Genomic DNA, 23,673 nt, shown 5'->3' with positions numbered 1-23,673 from the left:
GCGTCGTATCTGAGATACAACATTAGGAGTTTTTCTTTCTCCTGTGTATATCTGGGTAATACAACATTGTGAATAATGCCATAAGGTAAGCCACTACTCTTTTATTGCAGATATTATATAGAGTGTTTTACAAAATTTTAAATATAGCTTAGTGTGTTTCGATAATGTACAGAAATAAACGCTCATCCTTGCTCTAGCGACATTTCCACTTTGAAGTAAGCGGTTCATTTCATCATAGCAAAGGTCTGTCTATCAGCCAAAACCCCTCTGAATAGCGCTCTCTGTTTCTTGTACGAGTCGAAAATATTGAGAAAATAACTTGATTAATTTGATTTTAGAATCACTCTATTGAGATGGTTCTCTCCGTTTATGAAAAAGCATTTAACAATAACAGCAAGAAGGTTAGAGTAAACATACCGATAGCAATGCGCTTTTTTTTGTTTTCTGATACCAATGACACAAAATTTAAGCAATTTACGATCCATGTAACACCACGTTACTAGACATGTCACCAATCTCGTCGATAAAAGACACGCTACTGAAAGGTCCTTGACTAAATCAACACTAAACTACTAAATATCTTACCAGGTCTATATCACCAGCAGAGGACACTTCAATCGCATGATTGCTAACAACTAGTCGTATTGTTTCACCAGTAAACAGTGGCAAACAATTTGTCCAGTACAGAAATCTAAATAGACGAGCTGCTTTCTCATTTATAACCTCCTTTTTTAAAAAAAAAGGACTTAATCAGCTAAATCGAGTTATTTATCAATTGCAACTTACGAAAAAACTGACTTAAAGGTACCTCATCAAGGAAACAGTTTTGATTTACTATAACACAATAAGGCCCTTAAATTATCACCGTTATCACGAGTACACATTTTCTTCTGATACTTGATGCACTACAAAGTTACCGAAATTTACTATAACTGCTTGGTTCCTAAGCAACATTCAAAATGACACTGTCTAACGACGGTCGCTGGCCCATTTCCCTAATCTCTTTGCCGCAGCGTTCCTTAGAGGTCGTGCACTTGGTTCAGCATCTTCACCTCCGAGATCTTCAACCTTGGAGTATTTGGTCGTGTCATAAGATCCCATGTCGAGCAGCTGCAGATATGTCTGAAGGGAAAAGCAATAAAAGAGGATTTTCATGATCGTCACAATGTTTTCTAACGTCAAGTAAAGAAGAAAATTATAATGACTACTTCAAAGCAAAGAAATGGTCCTCGCTTTAAAGGCACAGAGTAATGCGTTTCTTAGGCAGGTTGGTTGGTGAGTAGGAAGTTATGAATTTAGATGAGTAATTTGGTATTTTAAACTGAGTTGATAACGTAAATTGGCCAACGTAAAGAGTCTAAAAGCTGACGTTTCGAGCGTTAGAACTTTGCCATTCGCTCTGACGAAGGGTTAACGCTCGAAACGTCGGCTTTTAAAATCTTTACGGTGGCCAATTTACGTTATCAACTCCGTTGAAAATACCAAATTACCCTGTTATACTCTCCCATCAACCTTTATTATGAATGTAGATGCTCAGGCAGTCGGGAGGCTAAGCAGCGGGAAGGGCGGAAGGAATGGTGATAGATGGGTTCTTGGACATGGGACATCTTGGCGCGTTTTATGTTTAAATGTGTTAAAACTTAAAAAACATCGATAAGCTGGGGCAAATAGTAAGAAACGTAACTACAGGCAGGAGCCGTCAAAATGAAATCTCAAGGCACTGAAATTCCCGCAGGCGGCCGCAGCCGTAGTTAGAAGAAACTAATACAATCCTAAATAACTTCCATTAATCTGCTGAAACCAACTTTGAAAGAGTAGTGGTCTATGAAGTAATTTTGAAGGAATAAATAATCTTAGAGGCCTACAAGAACGTCAAGGACTTGTTCAAATCGTGCTACAAACCTCTTCACGAAGGTAGGTATCCATTCTTCTACGAAGGTTTTCAAAGGGAGGACGAAAGTCGGGGTCAAAATTCCAGCACCTTTTCATTATAGCATACCTGGAATAAAGGAATGATGGTCAATACTGGACTGTGGTTTATGTAATATGTGATAAAAATGAACCATTACAGAAATCTTAAGAGAGCCCTGGGCAAATAATGGCTAAAATGATGAGAAATGTCTGGCTGTAATAGCTGCAAATTCATCTTTTCAAAATTCTTGAGTGAAAAGACAACTTTTAACTGAACAAACTGGTGACCACTGTTAACTTTGTTTCATTTAGCAGAGCTCAGTCACGAAAGAAGAAATCAGATTAGACAAGAGAATGTGTTTTTCATCGGGGTTAGGGGGATTGGGCGATTTAAAATGGAACATGGCAACTTGAAAGGCAAGACTCACAGTTTATCATCAACATGATCGGGCTTTGGAAGTTTGTATCCATGTGTGACTCGTGCAACCACATTCCCTTCTGACCATCCCTCATATGGAATTCCTCCTGCGGAGAAATAAACAATGTGGCCGTGATACCCGAATATTTCGTTTGAAATCGTTGAGATTTAAATTAGAGAGATCCACTTCTAGTGCTTGACCGCAGCATTCGAAACATGATGTTTCCTAGCGTGATGTTTTCTGTAATTGATTACCGCTTTTCTGCCAAGTAATTTGAAAGGTTTTTCTTCATTTAAAGTAGAACACAAAATGCTACTCGTCTTAAGTGATAGTCAGGGCGAGGAAAGTCCTGAAACAACGGTTCTCAGTTACGGAGAATGAAACTTCGACAAGCTGAGCAAAATTCATCATTAGCGTAAACTTTGGCACAACAAGTTTTTCTGCCACAGCTCATCAAACTAACGTCTGCCAATTGGGTCCTGAAGGCATTGACATTGTTGACGAGTTCCAGAAACGATACCTACAACATTTCCACACATGGGAAGTATAAATATTTGTTTGACTTACCAAGGGTAACTATCTCATACAGAACGATTCCGTAAGACCACCTGAAAAAATTTCGAAAAAGTATTGCCGAGATATTCTCTAAGTGAGCTTGTAAAGACAAAAACCAAAGAGATAGCCTGCTCAGTGCAAAAATATACATCATACATACACGTCACTCAAGGTGGAAAGTCCAGCGAAATTTCCCAACAAAATCTCTGGTGCAGTCCATTTTATTGGCAAACGGCCCTGCAACGACAGTTTGTTTAAAAATAAGTGTTTTAATACTGGTGAGCTAACAGAGGACATGCATGCAAACGTGAGGTTGTTGATGCACCTCTTCCGAGACTTATGGAGTGTCAAAATTTAGCAAATGTCATAAATTTAGATGATTAAGTCAACTAACTCAATTGTATTCTGTGGCATGGCAGAACGTGGAGCTATCCTCAGTTAGCAGTCAAGGTGAATTTTAAGAGGAGTTAGGGCTAACCTTAAGAATCTGTTTGCAAGTGCCACTACAAAAAAGATAAAGCAAAGACGATCTTCTACCTTTTTGGCATTTCCATGACCATATTTAAAGTTTTGATATGCCATGCCAAAGTCGGTCACTTTACACACATAGTTGTTATCAAGGAGGACGTTTCGAGCTGCCAGGTCACGATGGATTATCTACCGAAAGACAAAGATCCAAAATGTACACTGGCTAACAAATGCATGTCTTTTGTGAGACCTACCATGATCAGAGGGAAGATTATACAGACGTTTGCATGGGCTGTAAAACCTCTTGTTCCTAAGGTGTTCATTACAGACCAAACATGTACCAAAATGACTGCAACATTAGGTGACCCACTGACAACACCAAAGGAACTCTTGAGAAACATTAAGAATATGAAACCTGCTTCCGAAAAGATTCATATAATTTAGATATATCTATATTCAAGCAACTCAAAAGGTATAACAATCCCTAGCAGGTATTTCTGCGGTAAAATTGAATGTAGAAGCATTTTAGTTACTTACCCCCCTTGATCCAAGGAATACCATACCAGCGGCGATTTGTTTGGCAAATAGCACAAGGTCATAGTTGTTCAAATCTTGAGGCCTCCCTTCTCCAAGATAATACCGATCATTAATTCCTCGGCATTTTCTCATGTAACCAAGCAGGTCACCACATGGTAAATGTTCCATGATAAGGATCGGATGAACTTAAAATGACCAAAAGGAACGAATCAGTAAAAAAACCAAACAAACATACATACGAGCTAACATTCTCATACTCAGTTGAAATGGTATTGCATGTAATATGAATGACGCTTAAACTTAGCATGTACCTTGCCTAGTGACGCAGCCAATGAACTTCACCATGTTTGGCTGATTGCTTGTTCCGAGAATTTTTCCCAGCTCGATCTCTCTCATCAAAGATTTTCTTCCTTCCTCCCCTGCGGTGGCTACAATAAAAAGAATATACTTTATAACCGGGTTAAAAATCCTTATTGACGAATTTTCTCGTGCTTAAGAAGCGAAAACTTCGGGTAAGGATTTAGAACTCACATCCTAGGAAGTCTTTGAAACCCAGTTGGTGGAGCTCACAACTGCAAAAATGGAACCGGTCGGCGAGCGAATCCTTTGAGGAATTTATATTTTCTTTGGTTCACGATTGTGGCATATACCTCCCATCTTCAATTTTTTTATTGCTATTGATGCTTCTATTGTTTTATTTTTACTGTTGTTATAAAAAATAACTTTTCATGAATCTCTCAGAGCGCCTTAATCGACCTGAGGTCTCCAGGTTTCCAGGTCTCCCATTTGGAGAACTAAGAAGAGCTCTCCACACTGCTCCAAATGCCCCCAATGACATCTTGAAGCAGGACACGGTTCACTTCAATCTCCCATTCATCCACTTCTACATTCAACAGCTCCATCTCAACTGCCTCCCCTTGATAAGGACTAAATATTACAAAAATCGTACAATTTCTATTGATAAATCAAAGTATACTTGATCAAGGAAAAAGAAGTTACGCAAAAGTTTTGAGTTTCTAAATTATTTGACGGATTTCTTCAATTTAAGGAAAGGTAATCACTCCAGAGATGAAAAAACAACATTTTCTTGTGCAGAAACCTGAGATAAATGATAACTGGAAAGTGCAAATCACGTCACTCTTGGCAAAAAACACAAACTACCCATCCACGTGCTTTGAGGAGAGATAGTTGACTGGATCTTACGTGTGAAGCATTTAGCAGCAACTGTGCGATTTCCAGGTCTCCCATTTGGAGAACTAAGAAGAGCTCTCCACACTGCTCCAAATGCCCCTCGCCCAATGACATCTTGAAGCAGGATACGGTTCACTTCAATCTCCCATTCATCCACTTCTACATTCAACAGCTCCATCTCACCTGCCTCCCCTTGATAAGGACTAAATATTATAAAAATCGTACAATTTCTATTGATAAATCAAAGTATACTTGATCAAGGAAAAAGAAGTTACGCAAAAGTTTTGAGTTTCTAAATTATTTGACGGATTTCTTCAATTTAAGGAAAGGTAATCACTCCAGAGATGAAAAAACAACATTTTCTTGTGCAGAAAAACTAAAATTATAGAATTAATTGTTCACGCAGACTATCATTCTAGTTAACTTTCCAAATGGAATGGTTGACATGACAGTAAGATTTAAACTCCAACTTAATTTTTTTTTGTAATTTCAATTCAGTAAATAAAAGGCAAACTAATTGACTTACAGAGCCGTAGCAGCCGCTGTAGGTCCAAATGGCAAATCAAGAAAGAAATAAAGAAGGAATAATGCTTCTGCCTTAATTTGAATATTTAAATAAAAATGTTATGCACTTTGGTGAGTGGTTAATAGAAGATTATAAATCAGATAAAATTGCAAGACAAGAAACAGTAGAAGCATGCCAATAGTGCCTCAAAGGTTTTCTTTTTCCTGCAAACCGAGATGATATTAATACTTACCTAACAGTGAACTTGAGGAGAACAATTGAAATACGAAGTGAAGTAAAAGCAAACATAAACTGGTTTTTTTTTTTTTTTTGCTTCTCACACGACTTACTATTCTCTGGAAAAGTTACCCAAAACAAGACACGAAGAACGAGCTTTACCTGTCCTTCGACGTTTCCAAAAATAGCAGCCCATGAGCAAAATAACAATGACAGCAGCCATTGATCCAAAAATATAATACCACACCAGGAATGGACTCATAGCTGTTGGTGTAAGTTAAACACATGTTTCTTAGCCAGATTAAAAAGGTAGTACATGGGATGATAAGGGAGAGGTTGTTACCTAGTATTAACCAGCCCTTCTGGATACTATTTTTCGCTAGAGCTTCGCTGGCACATTAGAAATGGCTACTATTTCATGGGGGCTGTCCTGGTGTACCTGTACACGGGGGAATTTCTATTGTTTTCATATCCATACGTGGAGTTGTGACGCAGTTCGTTAATGCTTCGTTCCTTCGTGTACTGGTACACGAGGACACAACCATTTCATGGAAGAGATTCAAAGAAAGGTAAACAAAAGCTATATGGAGAAGACCTAGTTAGAATCTTGTTTTGAATTGAGAAATACATTGCCTTTGTAAAATGGATGCAGAGCAATTCCCTTTGCCAAATAGAAACAATAATGATGATAATTATTTGGGTATCTAAAGGGAGGTTCTACTGCATCTAACAGGCCAGGGGACCCATATTTTAATCACACGCTTACAACCAACATCCATACACGCATTCACACACAAAAAACAACAACAAAACAAACAAAAACAAAGAAACAAACAGACAGAACACAGCAAATAGCATGCTTAAAAACGTTTCAGGTTTCATTAAGTCGAATGATCTATTGTTGTTAAATTTCAGATTGTTTCTACACTACAATAATGCCAGCTTACGGTTGACTTTTATCATCACAATGGAGCGGACCACATTCCCTAGTCTGTTACGAGCTTCACAGGAATATTCACCACTGTCCTCCTCCACAACCTTTGCAATAACCAGATAACTTGTTGTCTCATCCAATTGCGTATCAATGACTGCCCTTTCTTTTATTGGGTCTCCATCTTTTTTCCAAGTGATATTTACTGTTGCTTCGTTGACGCTGCAAGTTGATCTAAGCTTATCACCTTGAGTAAGCGTTGGGTATGGTTTTGGAATTACTTTGGCAGTAGGTTTTTCTGTGTTGAGAAATAGATAATGTATACAAAACTTGGTTTTCATAAAAAAAATTCGTTCAGAATCCCTTAATAAGGTAATTAAACAGAAAATAAGTGATCCAATGCGAGGTAGAACGTGCCAATTTGAGTGAAACTTGACATCAAAGGGGTTCAAAGAGGGTTTGAAATACTTGTCCAAAATGTTTCTGTATCTTTGCCAAAGGGTCCCAGACCCCATTCAACCGAATCTACCAGATGCTTCTAAATAAACCGAGACCCGGCCCTTTGTTCTTTATTATTAAGACATATTGCCCCATACAAAGCTACGAGTCATTGCAGTTATCAAAATCCTTTAGATCAAAATTATCAGAGTGACCATGACTTGAACCCTCGCAAGGGCAGTACAGCGCTCTACAACGTGAGCTAACCAAGCACCGTTTGTAAATCTTCATAAAATGATTTTGATTTACCAGTAACATCGATCCAGAAGGAGATGTTAACTTTTCCAAACAGATTTTCAGCAACACATTCATAGAAACCTCTCTCATTAAAAGTCACGTGCTCAATAACTAACGTATTGTTGTTACTAAGAGCTTCTCCATCCTTAGTCCAGTCGACAGATACTGGAGGATCACCCCGTTTAAAACAATCTTTTTCAAATGTTGAGTTCAGTGGAACTGAAAGATTCTTGAGTTCAGGATTTAAATGCGGCGAAACTAGAAAGAAAAATTTAAAAGAGTTACGATGAGATTATTGAATGTACACACTGCAAACGAATGAATGGTCGTCACGACCAGCAACCTTTAAGAATTTTCATTCTGGCGCCATCATTACGTTAGTTACTTTTTTGACACAAAAATTAAAACCTTTCCCATATCCCTGCCATTTACCTAGGAAATTTGACCTCCAATCAATCTGAACGCGAAATACAAGTTCTAACTCATTAAAGGTGCAGGAAACATCCGACGTAACAAATTAAAGTGATGATCTAATCCTGAATTTTTAGCAATTGCAACTACCCAGGACGGCGCACTACTTTAAGCTTGATTTTCGCCTGGTCATTACCACATGAGAAGGTAAATCAGAACCATGTGATCAGCTACGCCGTTCAAATCTTGTTTTCAATTGAGAAATGACTTTCAATTATTCTATATTGGATGTAAACCAATGGCAACACCCGAATAGAAAACAAACAATCACGATGACATTACAATAAATTATTCAGGCCTATATAAGTTGGTGCTACTGCTTGAAAAAGCCAGAGGACCCATTTTGTAAGTTCTGATTTACAGTTCCTTAAAAAAATAGCCGGGATAGAAAAAGGAGCAATCTCATTAAAAATCGAATGACGTTTATTGGTTAATGATGGACACTACATTAATAATAGCTTACGTCCGACTATTATCATCACAGTGGAGCGGGCCACATCTCCTAGTCTGTTACGAGCTTCACAGGAATAGTTACCGCTGTCGTCCTTCACAACCTTTGCAATAATCAGACGACTTGTTGTCTCATCCAATTGCGAATGAATGGTTGCACTTTCTCTTATTAGGCCTCCATCTTTTTTCCAAGTGATATTTACTGCTGCTTCATTGACGCTGCAAGTCAGTAAGAGCTCATCACCTGCGGCGAGTGTTGATTGTGAATTTCGCCTTATTCGAGCAGCGGGTTTTTCTGTTTTGAGAAAGAGACAACTTACAATTTAGTCTAAAACAGCTTCACTGGTAATATTTGAGTAATGTAATTATGATGGACACGAAATAATCCAAGAGAAACCCTCTGAACGGAAATTGTAGGGTAAATGGTTCTAATCTAGAGTTTGACTTGTGAATAATAGGAAACCACGAGAGATTTCTCGTTCATGAATCAAGCAACGGAAATTAATAACCACCTCTTATCAATTGTTCATTTTTCCTAACAGTTCAATAACACTTCTGTGTGGAGAGTCAGGCACCATGCAAGTGAAGGCTGTCATCCTCAAAGATATTACAGAGATGATCTTGCTCGGCTAATCAGCAGTACATATGTGTAATATCGATATAAAATTAATGTTAAAAAAGAGAGGTTTCAACAAGGTGGAGGAATTTCCTCACTTTGGAAGACAGAATAATGATCCTGGCTAGCGCTTAAACCCAGAAAAATTAGTTCTGAGTCCATTCGGCCGCAGCTTACATAACTGAATGATTAAAATGCGATTTGAGATCTGAAAACCTACCGTCGACTAGAATATGGATATTTTCGGCAGAAATTCCTCCAGGATTTATTGCTTTACAGGTGTACAGACCTGCGTCTTCCTTTGTTATGTTATTAAAGAGGAGAGACATGTTATGTCCTTTGGATAAGTTATTCTTAAGCCAGGTTATCTGTGGCTGTGGCCGACCTTGAATAATTTTACAAGTCAAAGTCACATTGTCTCCTTCTCTGATTGGATTGCTTGCTCCTGAAACACTCACCTTTGGCCGAACTTTGAATAAACGAGCAAAAAAGTTGAAAAAAATTGGCTTAGTTATACACACATTATATAAATATCTTAGAAGGCAATTAACTTTTGGGTTACTAACATTAATCTAAAATGTGACTGATTTGAATAACCAGATGAAGGTTGATGAACATATAGAGGGTTCCTACAGAAATGCCCATCGGCGAAAAATTAAAGGCCCTTAGAAAAAATACCAAAGATTGTTTTAACCTCTATAAATGAAATAAAAAACCCCTCTTATCAGCATTACCTACATGCAACTGAATTTTTTAAGTGACTAAATTCTTAACATCAGCTACCGATAGTTACCTATAATGTTTAGCTTCATCTTTAATACAATTTAAACTGCATTTTGTACTATTCATATTTTAGGGTAGATATTTTAGTCGTTTAAGTTTTTTATTTTATATTAGTCTGTGTCCCCTTATTAGCGTGGATTCCTCAGGCAACATGGTTTTTGACACAGAAATAAAGTTTTATCATTATTTTTGCTATTATTACCTGTTGGTATAATTTCCCAATAACTCACTCACCTAGAACAAACACAAGTATGCTTTTATGTCTGCTTGTGACCCTTTTCGATCCTTTATTTTGTGTCATGGTACATCTGTATGTGCCACCGTCCTCAGGGAGAACAGGATCAATCTGTAGACTGCCACTGGGAATTCGAGGGAATCTTCTCCCATCAAGTCCTGACTTTTCTCCTTGTTTACTCCAAGTTATCTGTGGACATGGTGTTCCTTCAGCGCCACAGTTTATAATACCAGATGTGTAAGCAGTAAGGCTCTGGACGTCTCGAGTGTTCTCAGTGAATCTCGCTGTTGGAATAAAAAAAGAAAATAACCACTTACCAAAGCCGCAATGAAGAAATGCCATCTAGTCCCTATTGTGTGTCTGTATTGTGGATACCGGGCACATTTACTGTTATGTTAACATTCTCTACAATGAGGTAATTAAGGTCTTCTAAATGTGTTGAAAAGGATTTTCCTACCATTAATGTAAACTGTGTAATACTGAACATATTCCAGTCTGTGGCATTCATATGTTCCTCCATCAGACAACTGCACATTTTCTATGACCAGTGTACCATTTCCTGTGGTCTTGACCCTCTTAGAAAAAGAATTCATCCCTTGCATCTTTTGACCATTTATGACCCATCTTGCAAAACTGGTTTTGTTAAGTATTGAGCAGTGAAGGATTTCAGTGCTGCCAATATCAAAGTAAAGGTTCTCTTTTCCCAATACTTGTATGTTATCTGAAAGAAATGTTTGCAAGTAGCACAATTATCAGTTCATTCTGTCTCAGTATTTTGGTATTAGTTAATTTCAAAACTAATAGTACCTTGATCTTTGGTGTTTAACTTTAAATACGTGACTGTTCACGAAGACCAGTCACCTTTAGGAATTTCCATCTCGGCGTTATTAATGCCTTACTTACTTGGTTGACACATTGCTTGAGAACCTTTGCCATCTTCTTGACATTGACTGGGGACATTTAACTTTCCATCAGTGCGAGCGCAGGATGCAAGTTCATCCTCTGCTCCAGTGCAGTAAACATCTACCATTACAGAAGTAATGTTTCCATCCTTTATGTTTGAGCCAATAAATTCAGCAAGAGCCTCTTCAAAGCCAAGTTGACGACAAATAACTTGGGCATCATTGAAATCCCATCCATTTGTGCAAATTTTTCCCCATTTCCCTTTGTAAAATACTTCCACTCTGCCACCATACTCTACATTAGCACCATTCAAGCGAACGGGAACTTATAAAAGCACAACAAACTGAGTATTTAGTGAAGGTAAGTTATGGAGTGAATTAATGAGGAGATGAAATATGGACGAGGGAAGGAGATAGCAGGATTATGAAGAAATTTAAAAGTTCAGGGTGCTCAAACAGGTTTAGAAATCCAATTCGGTTGTACGGGTTCTTTAATGGGTAACTGTAAGGGTATCAATTTTGGGCCTTTATTACGCCTTCAATTACAATTTAAACCAATCCTAGCAAACAACGTAATTGTCAATATGTCATATTTTCTTAAAGAGCAATCTTAGAGGAAAGACTAGTAACGAATTAAATAATCAAAGCAAGAAGGGATGTTTTGGCGAGGTCTACCGCTCGAATTATGATCAATTCTCTAAGGGTACCTAGAGTACGATGTACAAAAGAGAAGACTGAAACAGATATGACAACAAATTCCAAAATGCATAATTGATTAATACCTTTGCAGAATTGCAGTCTGTTTGAGAAGCTTTCTTCACATTTGGTCAAAGTGGAGGTGCAGTTGAAATTAGTGGATGTCTCTGATAAATTGCCACTGTCTTCATACCATCTACCATAATTACTGCTGTTTGAGTATCCCATTGCCATACACGTCAAATCTACTTCAACTTTATTCCACGTACTGGTGCAAAGCTTTTTCCAGCTGCTGTTTGTATAGATTTCCATTGTACCAACTGACGGGTTGCTCTCCGTTTTTAAAGCGTAGTGGAAGTTTATTTACATTTTAGGAGGCTCTCTTCAAGATTCTAAAAATTTGAAATATTGTGCCGATGATTCCCCCAAATAGGCACTTAGTTTCATATGTAGACCAATTATAGGTGTGTTAGAAACATAATCACCAGCCCAAAGCTAAATGGTATCTTTTAAGATCGGTCAAAAAAACAATCAATACTCGGATCAGACATCCCATACCATTTTTATCAAGAAACTAAATATCTCAGTCGTGATTGACGAGAAATTTAGCGCTAAATGCTTATGGATGACAACAGTGGAAACTGTAATGAGAATGATAACAATATAAATGAAGATACTTAAATAATACAAACATTTGCAACATTAATGATCGGGATTGGATGATAACAATAACGATAACGATAACGATGATGATCCTGATGATAATAATGAGCGTGAGAACGAAAATGATAATAGTAATGAAAATAACTTTATTCAAGCTGCGACACGGTCAATTTATTAAGATGTAGATTAAAAGTCGAAGGTTTTTGATAGGACTTAGCATTTTAATATGGGGCTCAACTATGATTACACTTCGGACCATCCATGATGTCTGTATGTTACCTTCGTGGCAACTGAACATTTTGTTGCATTCCCTTACGAGTGCTCTGCTCCCATTACAATGTTTCCCGCCATATACTGGTTCTGGATCGGAACATTCTCTAAACCTTATCTGTATGCCACTGGCTGTTTTAGTGCAGATACTCCAGGGACTCCACTCACTCCAACCACCACTGACTAACAATGTTTCAAGAACAAGCAGTAGGACAACTTTAAAACTTTGCTTTGGAAGAAGCCACTGTGATCAGGTTGTTTTCAGAAATTATTATTTTTTACTTCGCTTGAAATTTTAACTCAAATTGAAGGTAGGAAAAAATATTAAAACACTTGAAACATACTTTAATAGAGATGTGCCTCGTCAATTGTTACTTCTGAATGGGTTAATACCCTTTTTTAAAAGTAATAAGAGTTTTGGTAATTTTTAGTTTATCATTTCCTTTTTGTAAAGATCAAAACTTACCACTGTATGGTAGCAACAATTACAAAATGTCACCTGGACAAATATACGTAATGCAAGATAGGTACATGATAGAGCGTTCTTGGCACAGCCTTTCACTTTACTGTTTGAGGGGAGGGTGGGACTGGTACAGCTGCGTCCTCGTCTTTGTAATCCGCCCCCACATTATGTAGTTACATTACAGTTCTCCCATCCCCCCCAAAATGACAAGCCACTATCAACTATCACCGTGTCGGACGTTAACCTGATTAACAGATTAAATATGCTTTGAAATAAAGAGCAGCCTGCAGATATTGCAGATTAAATACATGTATATTGCTAATTCAATCCACATTTTGACCGTATCAATTACGAATAAGGCATGAACGAAACTTTACAAAATCTAAATACCAGCATATTGTAGAAACCTTGCAACTGCTAAACATTGATATCTAACTTGATATTGAAAATGGAATGCACATATAATGCTGATTCATTCAACCTTTTGAACGTTGCAAATAAAGATAAGGTATGTAAAGATAATTCAAGCCTCTTTGTGTAATCTAAACGTATGATTTTTTAGTAAAAGGAGACAATTACTCAGAAATTGTACAATATCTCAAGAAAAGGAACAAGGCACATTCTCATTAAGCATTACGTAAAGTATGAAGACACTTACAATCTGATTCGTTCCACAAAATCCACATGAAAAATAAAAGGATAGCATTAATTATTAAAAGAAAGTACCATAATTTCTGGCCGATTACCCGAGAGTAATTCTCTTAATTTTGCCACAAATAGTTGTTGGCGCGCGTTATAAGAAGGTGCGGGTGATACGATAATTTATAAAGCTTCCGTATAGTTTTAACACTGTAAGGAGAAAAAAACAGGGATGATGAGATCCACTAGGTACCCAACCTAAAAACCTGTGCGATAACTCATTTATTTCGCGCAGATTGCTCATTGTAATAAGAGACTTAAATGCTCTCAATGAAAGCCGATGCAAATCGAAAACATATCTCCAAAACTCGACAACAAAGCTTTTAGCAGGTAATTTAGTGTTAACAACTGAGTTGAAAACGTAAATTAGCCACCTGAAAGGGTAAAAAAGCTGACGTTTCGAGCGTCAGCCCTTCGTCGTATCTTGTTTGTACTCTCAATTTCTTTTCCTGTCAATTTCACGGCTTGTTTCTTTGTTTAGTTCAAAAAATAATTCTCACTTACACTTGTAATGAACTTGAAAGAAAAAGAATATAATTGTGAAAAAGCAGGCTTCAGAGCAATTTGCGGGGAAAAAATGCCGACATGTTCATTTCATGGCACTGCATAATTAACAGAGTAGAATATTCGACGCATCTGTGAAATTTTCTCAGCGAGCACTGCCTTAAGTTTAAGAGCATTTTCCCGTGTCAAGCGATTTCTTCGACTCATTAGAACTCGAGATATCGTTTTTTTTTTAGAACAGATTTTTACAAGTGGCATCATTCTCAATGGAGCATCGAAAGCAAGAAGTCTGAAAATTTATTAGTTGCAAGCTAAAGGTATCATGTCAACAAAAGCAATGGAGGAACTTTGTGAGTCGACGATTTTCCTTTGTCTTTGGGAGTGGGTTATCTGCCAGTTCGGGTAATCTTTAAAATTTTTTCCTCTTTATTTCAAAAATTGATCGATGCGGGTAATCTGCCACGCCGGGTAATCGCCCGGAAATTACGGTAGTCGTCTCCGAGGTTAATTTTAATCATTTTCACATTGAAGAGTTAGCAAAATCCTCGAGAGAATTCTCGACAAAAGTAAGGAGATTCCATTAAAAAAAAAGAAAAAAACTTTCAAAGTAAAATTAATTAATTTTCTCCAAGATGCTGATAAAATATCAAGTCAACAATTTATGTAAATAATCAAAAGAGCCAGGCTGATTGTTTTAACCGATCGCATACTGGTCAAACAGCATCAATTTAAAAGGAAATTAGGTTCTTTTTGTATAATCAAAGCAGTCACTTCCACGCAGCAAAAATACGAAGACTCAAATGATAATAATAAATATAATGAGATACACTGCGAAGAAAAGTCACTTTTCTTCGATCAATAATAACAGTGTTTTGAAATCACCGGTGATCCGTGCTATGTGATTGGCTGTCGTGGGCGTGATAACTTTATAGGATAGATTAATTAGAAGGATACTACTAGAAATTATCAATACTGCATATTACGGTAGTTATTGCACCATATCCTCATGAAAAGGAACAAGCCACATTCTCATTAACCATTATGTAAGGTATAAGGACACTCACCGTCTGATTCGTTCCACACAATGCACATGAAAGGAAAAGGATAGTACTAAATATTAAAAAGAAAGTTATCATCTGAAAAGTTAATTTTTTTTATATTTATATTGAAGAGTTAGCGGAATCCTTGATAGAATTCTCGATGAAAGTAAAGAGATTCAATTGAAAAAAATCCTTTCAAAGTGAAATGAATTCATTCCTCTCTGGGGTGTTAATAAAATATCATGTCAACAATTTCTGTAAATCATCAAAATAGCCAGGCTGATATTTTGAACCGATCCCATTCTGGTCAGATAACATCAGTATAAAAGCAGATTAGTTTCTTTTTGTATAATTAAAACAGTCACTTTCACGCAGTTAAAATAAGAAGAAGACTCATATTACAATAATAAAAATAATGAGATATAAAATGAAGAAAAGTCACTTTTCTTCTACCAATAATAACAGTGTTTTGAAATCACTGGTGATCCGTGCTATGTGATTGGCTGTCATGGGCGTGATAACTTTATAAGATTAATTATGAGGATGTTACTAGAAATTATCAATACTGCATATTACGGTAGTTACTGTACCATATCCTCATTAAAAGGAACGAGCCACATTCTCATTAACCATTATGTAAGGTATAACGACACTCACCATCTGATTCGTTCCACACAATGCACATGAAAGGAAAAGGATAGTATTAAATATTAAAAAGAAAGTTATCATCTGAAAAGTTAATTTTTTTTATATTTATATTGAAGAGTTAGCGGAATCCTTGATAAAATTCTCCATAAAAGTAAGGAGATTCAATTGATTAAAAAAATCCTTTCAAATTGAAATGAATTCATTTCTCATCATGATGCTAGAACAAATATCATGAAATGCAGCAAAATATGAAGAAGACTGAAAGGATTATAAGAAATATGAGATATAGTGTGAAGAAAGACAGTAAGGAGAGAAGTAAGGAGATTCAATTGAAAAAACAATCATTTCATAGTAAAATGAATTAATTCCTCTCCAGGATATAAATAAAATATACTTTCAACAATTTATGTAAATCATCAAATAGCCAGGCTGATTGCTTGGGCCAGACTATTTAAGTCTGACTAGTGAATAATAGGAAACCATGCAACGGAAATTAATTACTACCTCTCATCAATTGTTTATTTTTCTTAATAGTTCCATAATACTTCTGTCTGGAGAGTCAGGCACCATACAAGTGAAGACTGTCATCTGCGAGGATATTACAGAGATGAACTTGCTCGACTAACCACCGGTACATATGTGTAATATCGATATGTGGTTCGAAATTTTAAAGGTAATGTCAAAAAAGGGAGATTTCAAGAAGAAAACCCTCCAACTAGATGGAGGAATTTTCTCACTTAACAATTAGTCCTGAGTCCATTCGGCCGCAGCATACATAACTGAATGATTAGAATACGATTTTAGACCTAAAAAAATGTACCTTTAACAGAAATATCGATACTTTCAGCAGAAATTCCTCCAGGATTTTTTGCTTCACAGGTGTACAGACCTGCGTCTTTCTCTGTTATCTTATGAAAGGAGAGAGACATGTTGTGTCCTTCAGATACGTTATTCTTAAGCCAGGTTATTCGTGGCTGAGGCCAACCTTGAATGATTTTACAAGTCAAAGTCACAGTGTCTCCTGCTCTGATTAGATTGCTTGCTCCTGAAATTTTCACCTCTGGTCGAACTATGAATAAACAAGTAAAAAAGTTAAAACAGCTTTCTTGTAGACACATAATATAAATATCCTTGAAGGCAATTAACTATTAGCATATAACTTTTACTATCATCAATCTACAAATTGTGCAATGCATTTTAATCTAACTAATTTGAATAACCAGCTGAAAGTCCTTTTCTAACAGCTAAAAACAACAAATCATTGGAACATATAAGGTGACCTTGCAGAAATGCCCATCGAAAAAAAATTAAAAGCCCTTCAAAAAAAAAAAAAAAAGATCATTTTAACCTCAATAAATGAAATCAGAAACCCATCTTACCAGCATTACCTCTATGCAACTGAACTACTTCAGTGACTAAATCCTTAAGATCAGCAATCGATAGTTACCTATAATGTTTAGCTTCATTTTTAATATATTTTAGACTGCATTTTATACTATTCATATTTTAGGGTAGATATTTTAGTCATTTAAGTTTTGTATTTTGTATTAGTCTGTGTCCCTTTATTAGCATGGATTCCTCAGGCTTCATGGTTTGACACTGAAATAAAGTTTTTATCACTATTTTTTCTATTATTACGTGTTAGTATAATGACCCAACCAGTTTCAGATTTTTCCAATAACTAACTTACCTATAACAGACACAAGTATGTTTTTATGTGTGCTTGTGACCCTTTTTGATCCTTTATTTTGTGTCATGGTACATCTGTATGTGCCATTGTCTTCAGGGTGAACAGGATCAATCTGTAGACTGCCACTGGGAATTTGAGTGAATCTTCTCCCATAAAGTATTAACTTTTCTCCTAGTTTCCTCCAAGTTATCTGTGGACGTGGTGTTCCTTCAGCACCACAGTTTATAGTACCAGATGTGTAAGCAGTCAGGCTCTGCTGGTCTCTAGTGTTCTCAGTGAATCTTGCTGTTGAAATAAATAAAGAAAATAACCACTTACTGAAGCCGCAATGAAGAAAAGCTAACTAGTCCCTATTGTGTGTCTATATTGTGAGTGCTGGGCACATTTACTGCTATGTTAACTTACTCTACAATGAGGCAATTAAGGTCTTCTAAATGTGTTGAAAAAGATTTTCCTACCATTAATGTAAACCGTGTAATACTGAACATATTCCAGTCTGAGGCATTCATATGTTCCTCCATCAGACAACTGCACATTTTCTATGACCAGTTTACCACCTTCTGTGGTCTTGACCCTCTTAGAAGAGGAATTCATCCCTTGCACCTTTTGACCATTTATGACCCATCTTGCAAAACTGGTTTTGTTACGTATTGAGCAGTGAAGGATTTCATTGGTGCCAATATTAAAGTAAAGTCTCTCTTTTCCCAACACTTGTTTGTTATCTGAAAGAAATGTTTGCAAGTAGCACAATTATCAGTTCATTTTGTCTTAATATTTTGGTATTAGTTAATTTCAAAATTAATGGTATTTTGATCTTTGGTGTTTAATTTTAAACACATGACTGTTCACGAGGACCAGTCACCTTTAGGAATTTCCATCTCGGCATTATGAATGCTTTACTTACTTGGTTGACACAGCGCTTGAGAACCTTTGCCATCTCCTTGACATTGACTGGGGACATTTAACTTTCCATCAGTGCGAGCACACGAAGCAGGTTTATCCTCCACTCCAGTGCAGGAAACATCCACCATTACAGAAGTAATGTTTCCATCCTCTATGTTTGAGCCCATAAATTCAGCGAGAGCCTCTTCAAAGCCAAGTTGACGACAAATAACTTGGGCATCTTTGAAATCCCATCCATTGGTGCAAATTTTTCCCCATTTCCCTTTGTAAAATACTTCCACTCTACCACCATACTCTACATTTGCACCATTCAAGCGAACAGGAACTTATAAAATCGCAAAATTATGAGAAATTAGTGAAGGTAAGTCATACAATGAATTAATGAAAAGATGAAATATGGATGTGGGAAGGAGATAGCAGGATTATGAAGAAATTTAAAAGTTCAAGGTGTTCATACAGGTTTAGAAATCCAATTTAGTTGTACGGGTTCTTTGATGGGCAGCTGTTCAGGTATCATTTTTTGAGCCTTTTTTACACCTTCAACAATTTAAATCAATCCTCGAAAACAACCTAATTTTCAATATATGTCATATTTTTTTTTAGAGAAAACTCTCTGAGAAAACATGAGTACATAATCAGTTAGCAAAGCAAGAAAGGATGTTTTGGCGAGGTCTACCGTTGGAATTATGATCAAGTTGATAAGGGTACCTAGAATAAGATGTACAAAAGAGAAGACTGAAACAGATATGAAAACAGATTCCAAAATGCATAATTGATTAATACCTTTGCAGAATTGCAGTTTGTTTGAGAAGCTTTCTTCACATTTAGTCAAAGTGGTGGTGCAGTTGAAATTAGTGGATGTTTCTGATACATTGCCACTGTCTTCATACCATCTACCATAATCACTGCTGTTAGAGTATCCCATTGCTATGCATGTCAAATCCACTTCAACTTTATTCCACGTACTGGTGCAAAGCTTTTTCCAGCTGCTGTTTGTATGGATTTCCATTTTACCAAGCGATGGGTTGTTCTCCGTTCTAAAGCGTAGTGGAAATACTGATGAAAGAAATAACACAGAAGTATATGTATATCTTGAGAGGCCCTCTTCAATATTCTACAAATTTAAATTATTTTGCCGATGATTGCCCCAAATAGGTACTTAGTTTCATATATACAATTATTGGTGTGTTAGAAACATAATCATCAGCCCTAAATTAAATGGTATCTTTCAGGATCAGTTAAAAAAAAAAGAAAGTAATTGATATTGTTCACATCAGACATCCCATACTATTCTATCAAGAAACTAAATATTTCAGTAGTGATTGACAAGAAGTTTAGCGCTAAATGCTTCTGGATGACAACAGTGAACACTTACGAGGATAATAAGAATATGAATGATGATACTAAAGTAACATAAACATTTGCAATAATAGTAATAGGGATTGTATGATAAAAATAATGATAATGATGATCTTCATGATAATAATGAGTGAGAAAATGATAGTGATAATAGTAATGGAAATAACTTTATTCAAGCTGCAATGTTAATGCTGATTTTGGACAAGGTAAATTTATTAGGATGTAGATTAAACGACAAAGACTTTTGACAGGACTTAACCTTTTTAATATGGGGTTCAACTATGATTAGACTTCAGACCATCTATGATGTCTGTATTTCAATTAATGTTACCCTATGTATTTAAAACTCAAACTCACTGATTTTACCATCTGTATGTTACCTTCGTGGCAGCTGGACATTTTGTTACATTCCCTTACAAGTGCTCTGCTCCCATTACAATGTTTCCCACCATATGCTGGTTCTGGATTGGAACATTCTCTAAACCTTATCTGTATGCCACTGACTGTTTTAGTGCAGATACTCCAGGGACTCCACTCATTCCAACCACCACTGACTAACAATGTTTCAAGAAAAAGCCGTCAAGAAACAACTTTAGAACTTTAAAACTCGTCTTTACAATCCACCCCCATAAGTTACGTTGCAGCTCTCCCATGCTCCCATGGAGCACCTGGAACCAGCAAAATTAATACTCAAAATAATAAAAGATTGTTGGTTTAACGCTGATTACACACTCTCACCTGGACAATGATTTGTGCTGCAAGATCGGCTCATACGACTTCGCCCATAGCACCAATCTCCACCATTGCTTGGGCGAGGATTTGTACAATTGCGTACTCGGCTCTGAGATCCACCACCACAAGTTAGGCTGCACCTCCCCCATAACCCCCAGGATGACCAGCGACCGTCAACTAAATTTATATCAGAACTTTAAATAATTGACAAGTTAAAGTGACTCTAAATAGAAGAACTGCCTGCCAATATTGCAAATTGCATGCATATATATTGCTAATTCATTCAACATTTTGACCGTTTCAAAAAAGAATACGGAATGAAAGAAACTTAATAATATTTTAATACCAGCATATGGTAAAAACCTTGCAACTGCTAAACACTGATATTTATAAAACCATGTAAATTAATGTAAAGGTGCATGGATTACCTGGAACCAGCAAAATTAACAATCAAGATAATAAAAGATTGTTGGTTTAACACTGATTACACACTCTCCCCTGACAATGAATTGTGTTGCAAGATGGGCTCATGCTACTATGTCTATGACACCCATTTCCACCCCACTGTGGGGGAGGATTTGTACAGCTGCGCACTCAACTCTGTGATCCACCACTTAACAATTGGAACACGAAAGAAGCGGTGGAATTGTGCATCAAATCCGACGCGAAAAATGGACAACAATATCAGAAGTGATTGTTCGCGGTAAGCGAAATATTAAGTAAAGTGAAGCGAATCGTGACGGCGCTGATGCCGAGTCTCCTTTTCCGTTGTTTTTCTCTTTTTCTGCCTCATTTAAGAACTCTAGCCCAAGGGAGAAGGTCGGAAAATTGTTTTCATTTTGGAACTGACTGGGTCTGTTGTATCCATCATTGTCGCGAAATATATTATTTTTCCCCGCGCTAACAATAGCCGTTCGCGCGAAAAGGAAAAATTTCTGGCGAAGCGATTTGCTCACGCTATCAGCGTGCACTATTGGGATTTTGAGCACGCTTACGTATACTGAATTTGATTGCGCGGCTCTGCTAGCTATGTTATAACACAAGTTAGGCTGCACCTCCCCCATGACCCCCAGGATGACCAGCCACCATCAATTATATCTATATCAGAACTTTAAATGATTGACAAGTTAAAGTGACTCTAAATAGAAGAACGGCCTGCCAATATTGCAAATTACATGCACGAAACATTGCCCATTCATTCAAGTTTTTTGAAATTAAAATAACTATAAGAATTCATGAGTTATAACCATTGTAACTTATGGCTGGTATTTTCCATGCTCACTTGCGTGCTATGGAGAATACGCATACTGATGTTAGAGTGTGAAAGGTTAAAGAATGATGATTGTGATACATGTACATACAATTTAAGCCTCTTTGGGGACTTAAACGATAATAATAAATATTATGAGATATTGTGTAAAGAAAAGTCATTTTCCTTCTATCTGTAATGAAAGCCTATTGAAATCACTGGTGATCCATGCCATCTGATTGGCTCTCATTGACATGTTACACATCATAACATGGACTAATTATGAGGATGTGATTAGAACTTAATCAATACTGCATATTACAGTAGTTACTACACCGCATCCTCATGAAAAGGAACAAGTCACATTCTCATTAACCATTAAGTAAAGTATGAAGATACTTACGAACTGATTCGTTCCACAAAATCCACATGAAAAGTAATGAGATAGTATTATTTTTTAAAGAAAAGTAATCATCTGAAAAGTCAATTTATTCATTTCTATATTTAAGAGTTAGCAGAATCCTTGATAAAGTTCTCAATCAAAGAAAGGAGATTCCATTAAAGAAAAAAACCTTAATTTGAAAGTAAAATGAAATCACCACACTGAGGGATGCTCATTAAATATCATGTCAACGATTAGTGTAAAGCAGCAAAACAGCCAGGCTGATATTTTAAACCCATTTTATTCCGGTCAAATAGCATTAATATGAAAGGAAATCAGGCTTTTTTCCTATGATTAAAGTGGTAGCGTTTCCGCACCAAAGAATATATCAGGGACTTAAATGATTATAATAAATATTATGAGATATTATGTAAGGAAAAGTCATTTTTATTATATCAATAAGGATAGTATTTTGAAATCACTGGTGATCCATGCCATCTGACTGGCTCTCATGGACATGATGAACATCATAAGATGGAATCATTATGAGCACGTGATTAGAACTTAATCAATACTGCATATTACTGTAGTTACTGCACCATATCCTCAAGTCACATTTTCATTAACCATTAAGTAAAGTATGAAGATACTTACGAACTGATTCGTTCCACAAAATCCACATGAAAAGTAATGAGATAGTATTATTTTTTAAAGAAAAGTAATCGTCTCAAAAGTCAATTTATTCATTTCTATATTTAAGAGTTAGCAGAATCCTTGATAAAGTTCTCAATCAAAGAAAGGAGATTCCATTAAAGAAAAAAACCTTAATTTGAAAGTAAAATGAAATCACCACACTGAGGGATGCTCATTAAATATCATGTCAACGATTAGTGTAAAGCAGCAAAACAGCCAGGCTGATATTTTAAACCCATTTTATTCAGGTCAGATAGCATTAATATGAAAGGAAATCAGGTTTTTTTCCTATGATTAAAGTGGTTGCGTTTCCGCACCAAAGAATATATCAGGGACTTAAATGATAATAATAAATATTATGAGATATTAGGTAAAGAAGAGTCATTTTTATTATATCAATAAGGATAGTATTTTGAAATCACTGGTGATCCATGCCATCTGATCGGCTCTCATGGATATGATATACATCATAAGATGGAACAAATATGAGGACGTCATTAGAACTTAATCAATACTGGATATTACTGTAGTTACGGCACCATATCCTCATGGAAAAGGGTCAAGCCACATTCTCATTAACCATTAAGTAAAGTATGAAGATACTTACAAGCTGATTCGTTCCACAAAATCACATGAAAAGTGAAGAGATAGTATTATTTATTAAAAAGAAGTGATCATCTGAAAAGTTAATTTAACTCTTTCTGATATTGAAGAGTTAGCAGAATCCTTGATAGAG

At 36.4% G+C, this 23,673-nt stretch overlaps 1 protein-coding gene across 1 annotated transcript; it reads right to left on the bottom strand.

Moving 5' to 3' along the window:
* On the bottom strand, positions 1 to 21,232 carry LOC131783347 (uncharacterized). Its single transcript, XM_066158858.1, has 26 exons — positions 20,620 to 21,232; positions 20,262 to 20,435; positions 19,306 to 19,578; positions 18,524 to 18,847; positions 18,078 to 18,341; positions 17,620 to 17,904; positions 16,750 to 16,998; positions 12,584 to 12,758; positions 11,729 to 12,000; positions 10,948 to 11,271; positions 10,502 to 10,765; positions 10,044 to 10,328; positions 9,247 to 9,495; positions 8,424 to 8,705; positions 7,502 to 7,747; positions 6,771 to 7,052; positions 5,970 to 6,087; positions 5,094 to 5,284; positions 4,202 to 4,318; positions 3,891 to 4,075; positions 3,423 to 3,542; positions 3,046 to 3,122; positions 2,898 to 2,938; positions 2,340 to 2,436; positions 1,903 to 1,999; positions 1 to 1,122 (listed from the first exon to the last, which is right to left on the bottom strand). The coding sequence occupies exons 1-26, from the start codon at positions 20,651 to 20,653 to the stop codon at positions 970 to 972; spliced, it is 5,178 nt and encodes a 1,725-aa protein (XP_066014955.1). The 5' UTR covers positions 20,654 to 21,232; the 3' UTR covers positions 1 to 969.
* Between the last annotated feature and the right edge of the window lie 2,441 nt (positions 21,233 to 23,673).

This window comes from Pocillopora verrucosa, chromosome 12 (genome assembly GCF_036669915.1).
Source record: "Pocillopora verrucosa isolate sample1 chromosome 12, ASM3666991v2, whole genome shotgun sequence".
Classification (NCBI taxonomy): domain Eukaryota; kingdom Metazoa; phylum Cnidaria; class Anthozoa; order Scleractinia; family Pocilloporidae; genus Pocillopora; species Pocillopora verrucosa.
This window is presented reverse-complemented; position numbering and strand designations above follow the sequence as displayed.

Bases quoted from the DNA above. Each gene is read 5' to 3' on its own strand.
- LOC131783347 (XM_066158858.1), bottom strand. From the start codon at position 20,653: ATGAGCCGATCTTGCAGCACAAATCATTGTCCAG. The intron at 2,437-2,897 runs GTAAGTCAAACA...ATTTCTCCGCAG, and splicing joins GTATGAGATAGTTACCCTTG to GAGGAATTCCATATGAGGGA. The intron at 2,000-2,339 runs GTGAGTCTTGCC...CCTTTATTCCAG, and splicing joins GATCATGTTGATGATAAACT to GTATGCTATAATGAAAAGGT.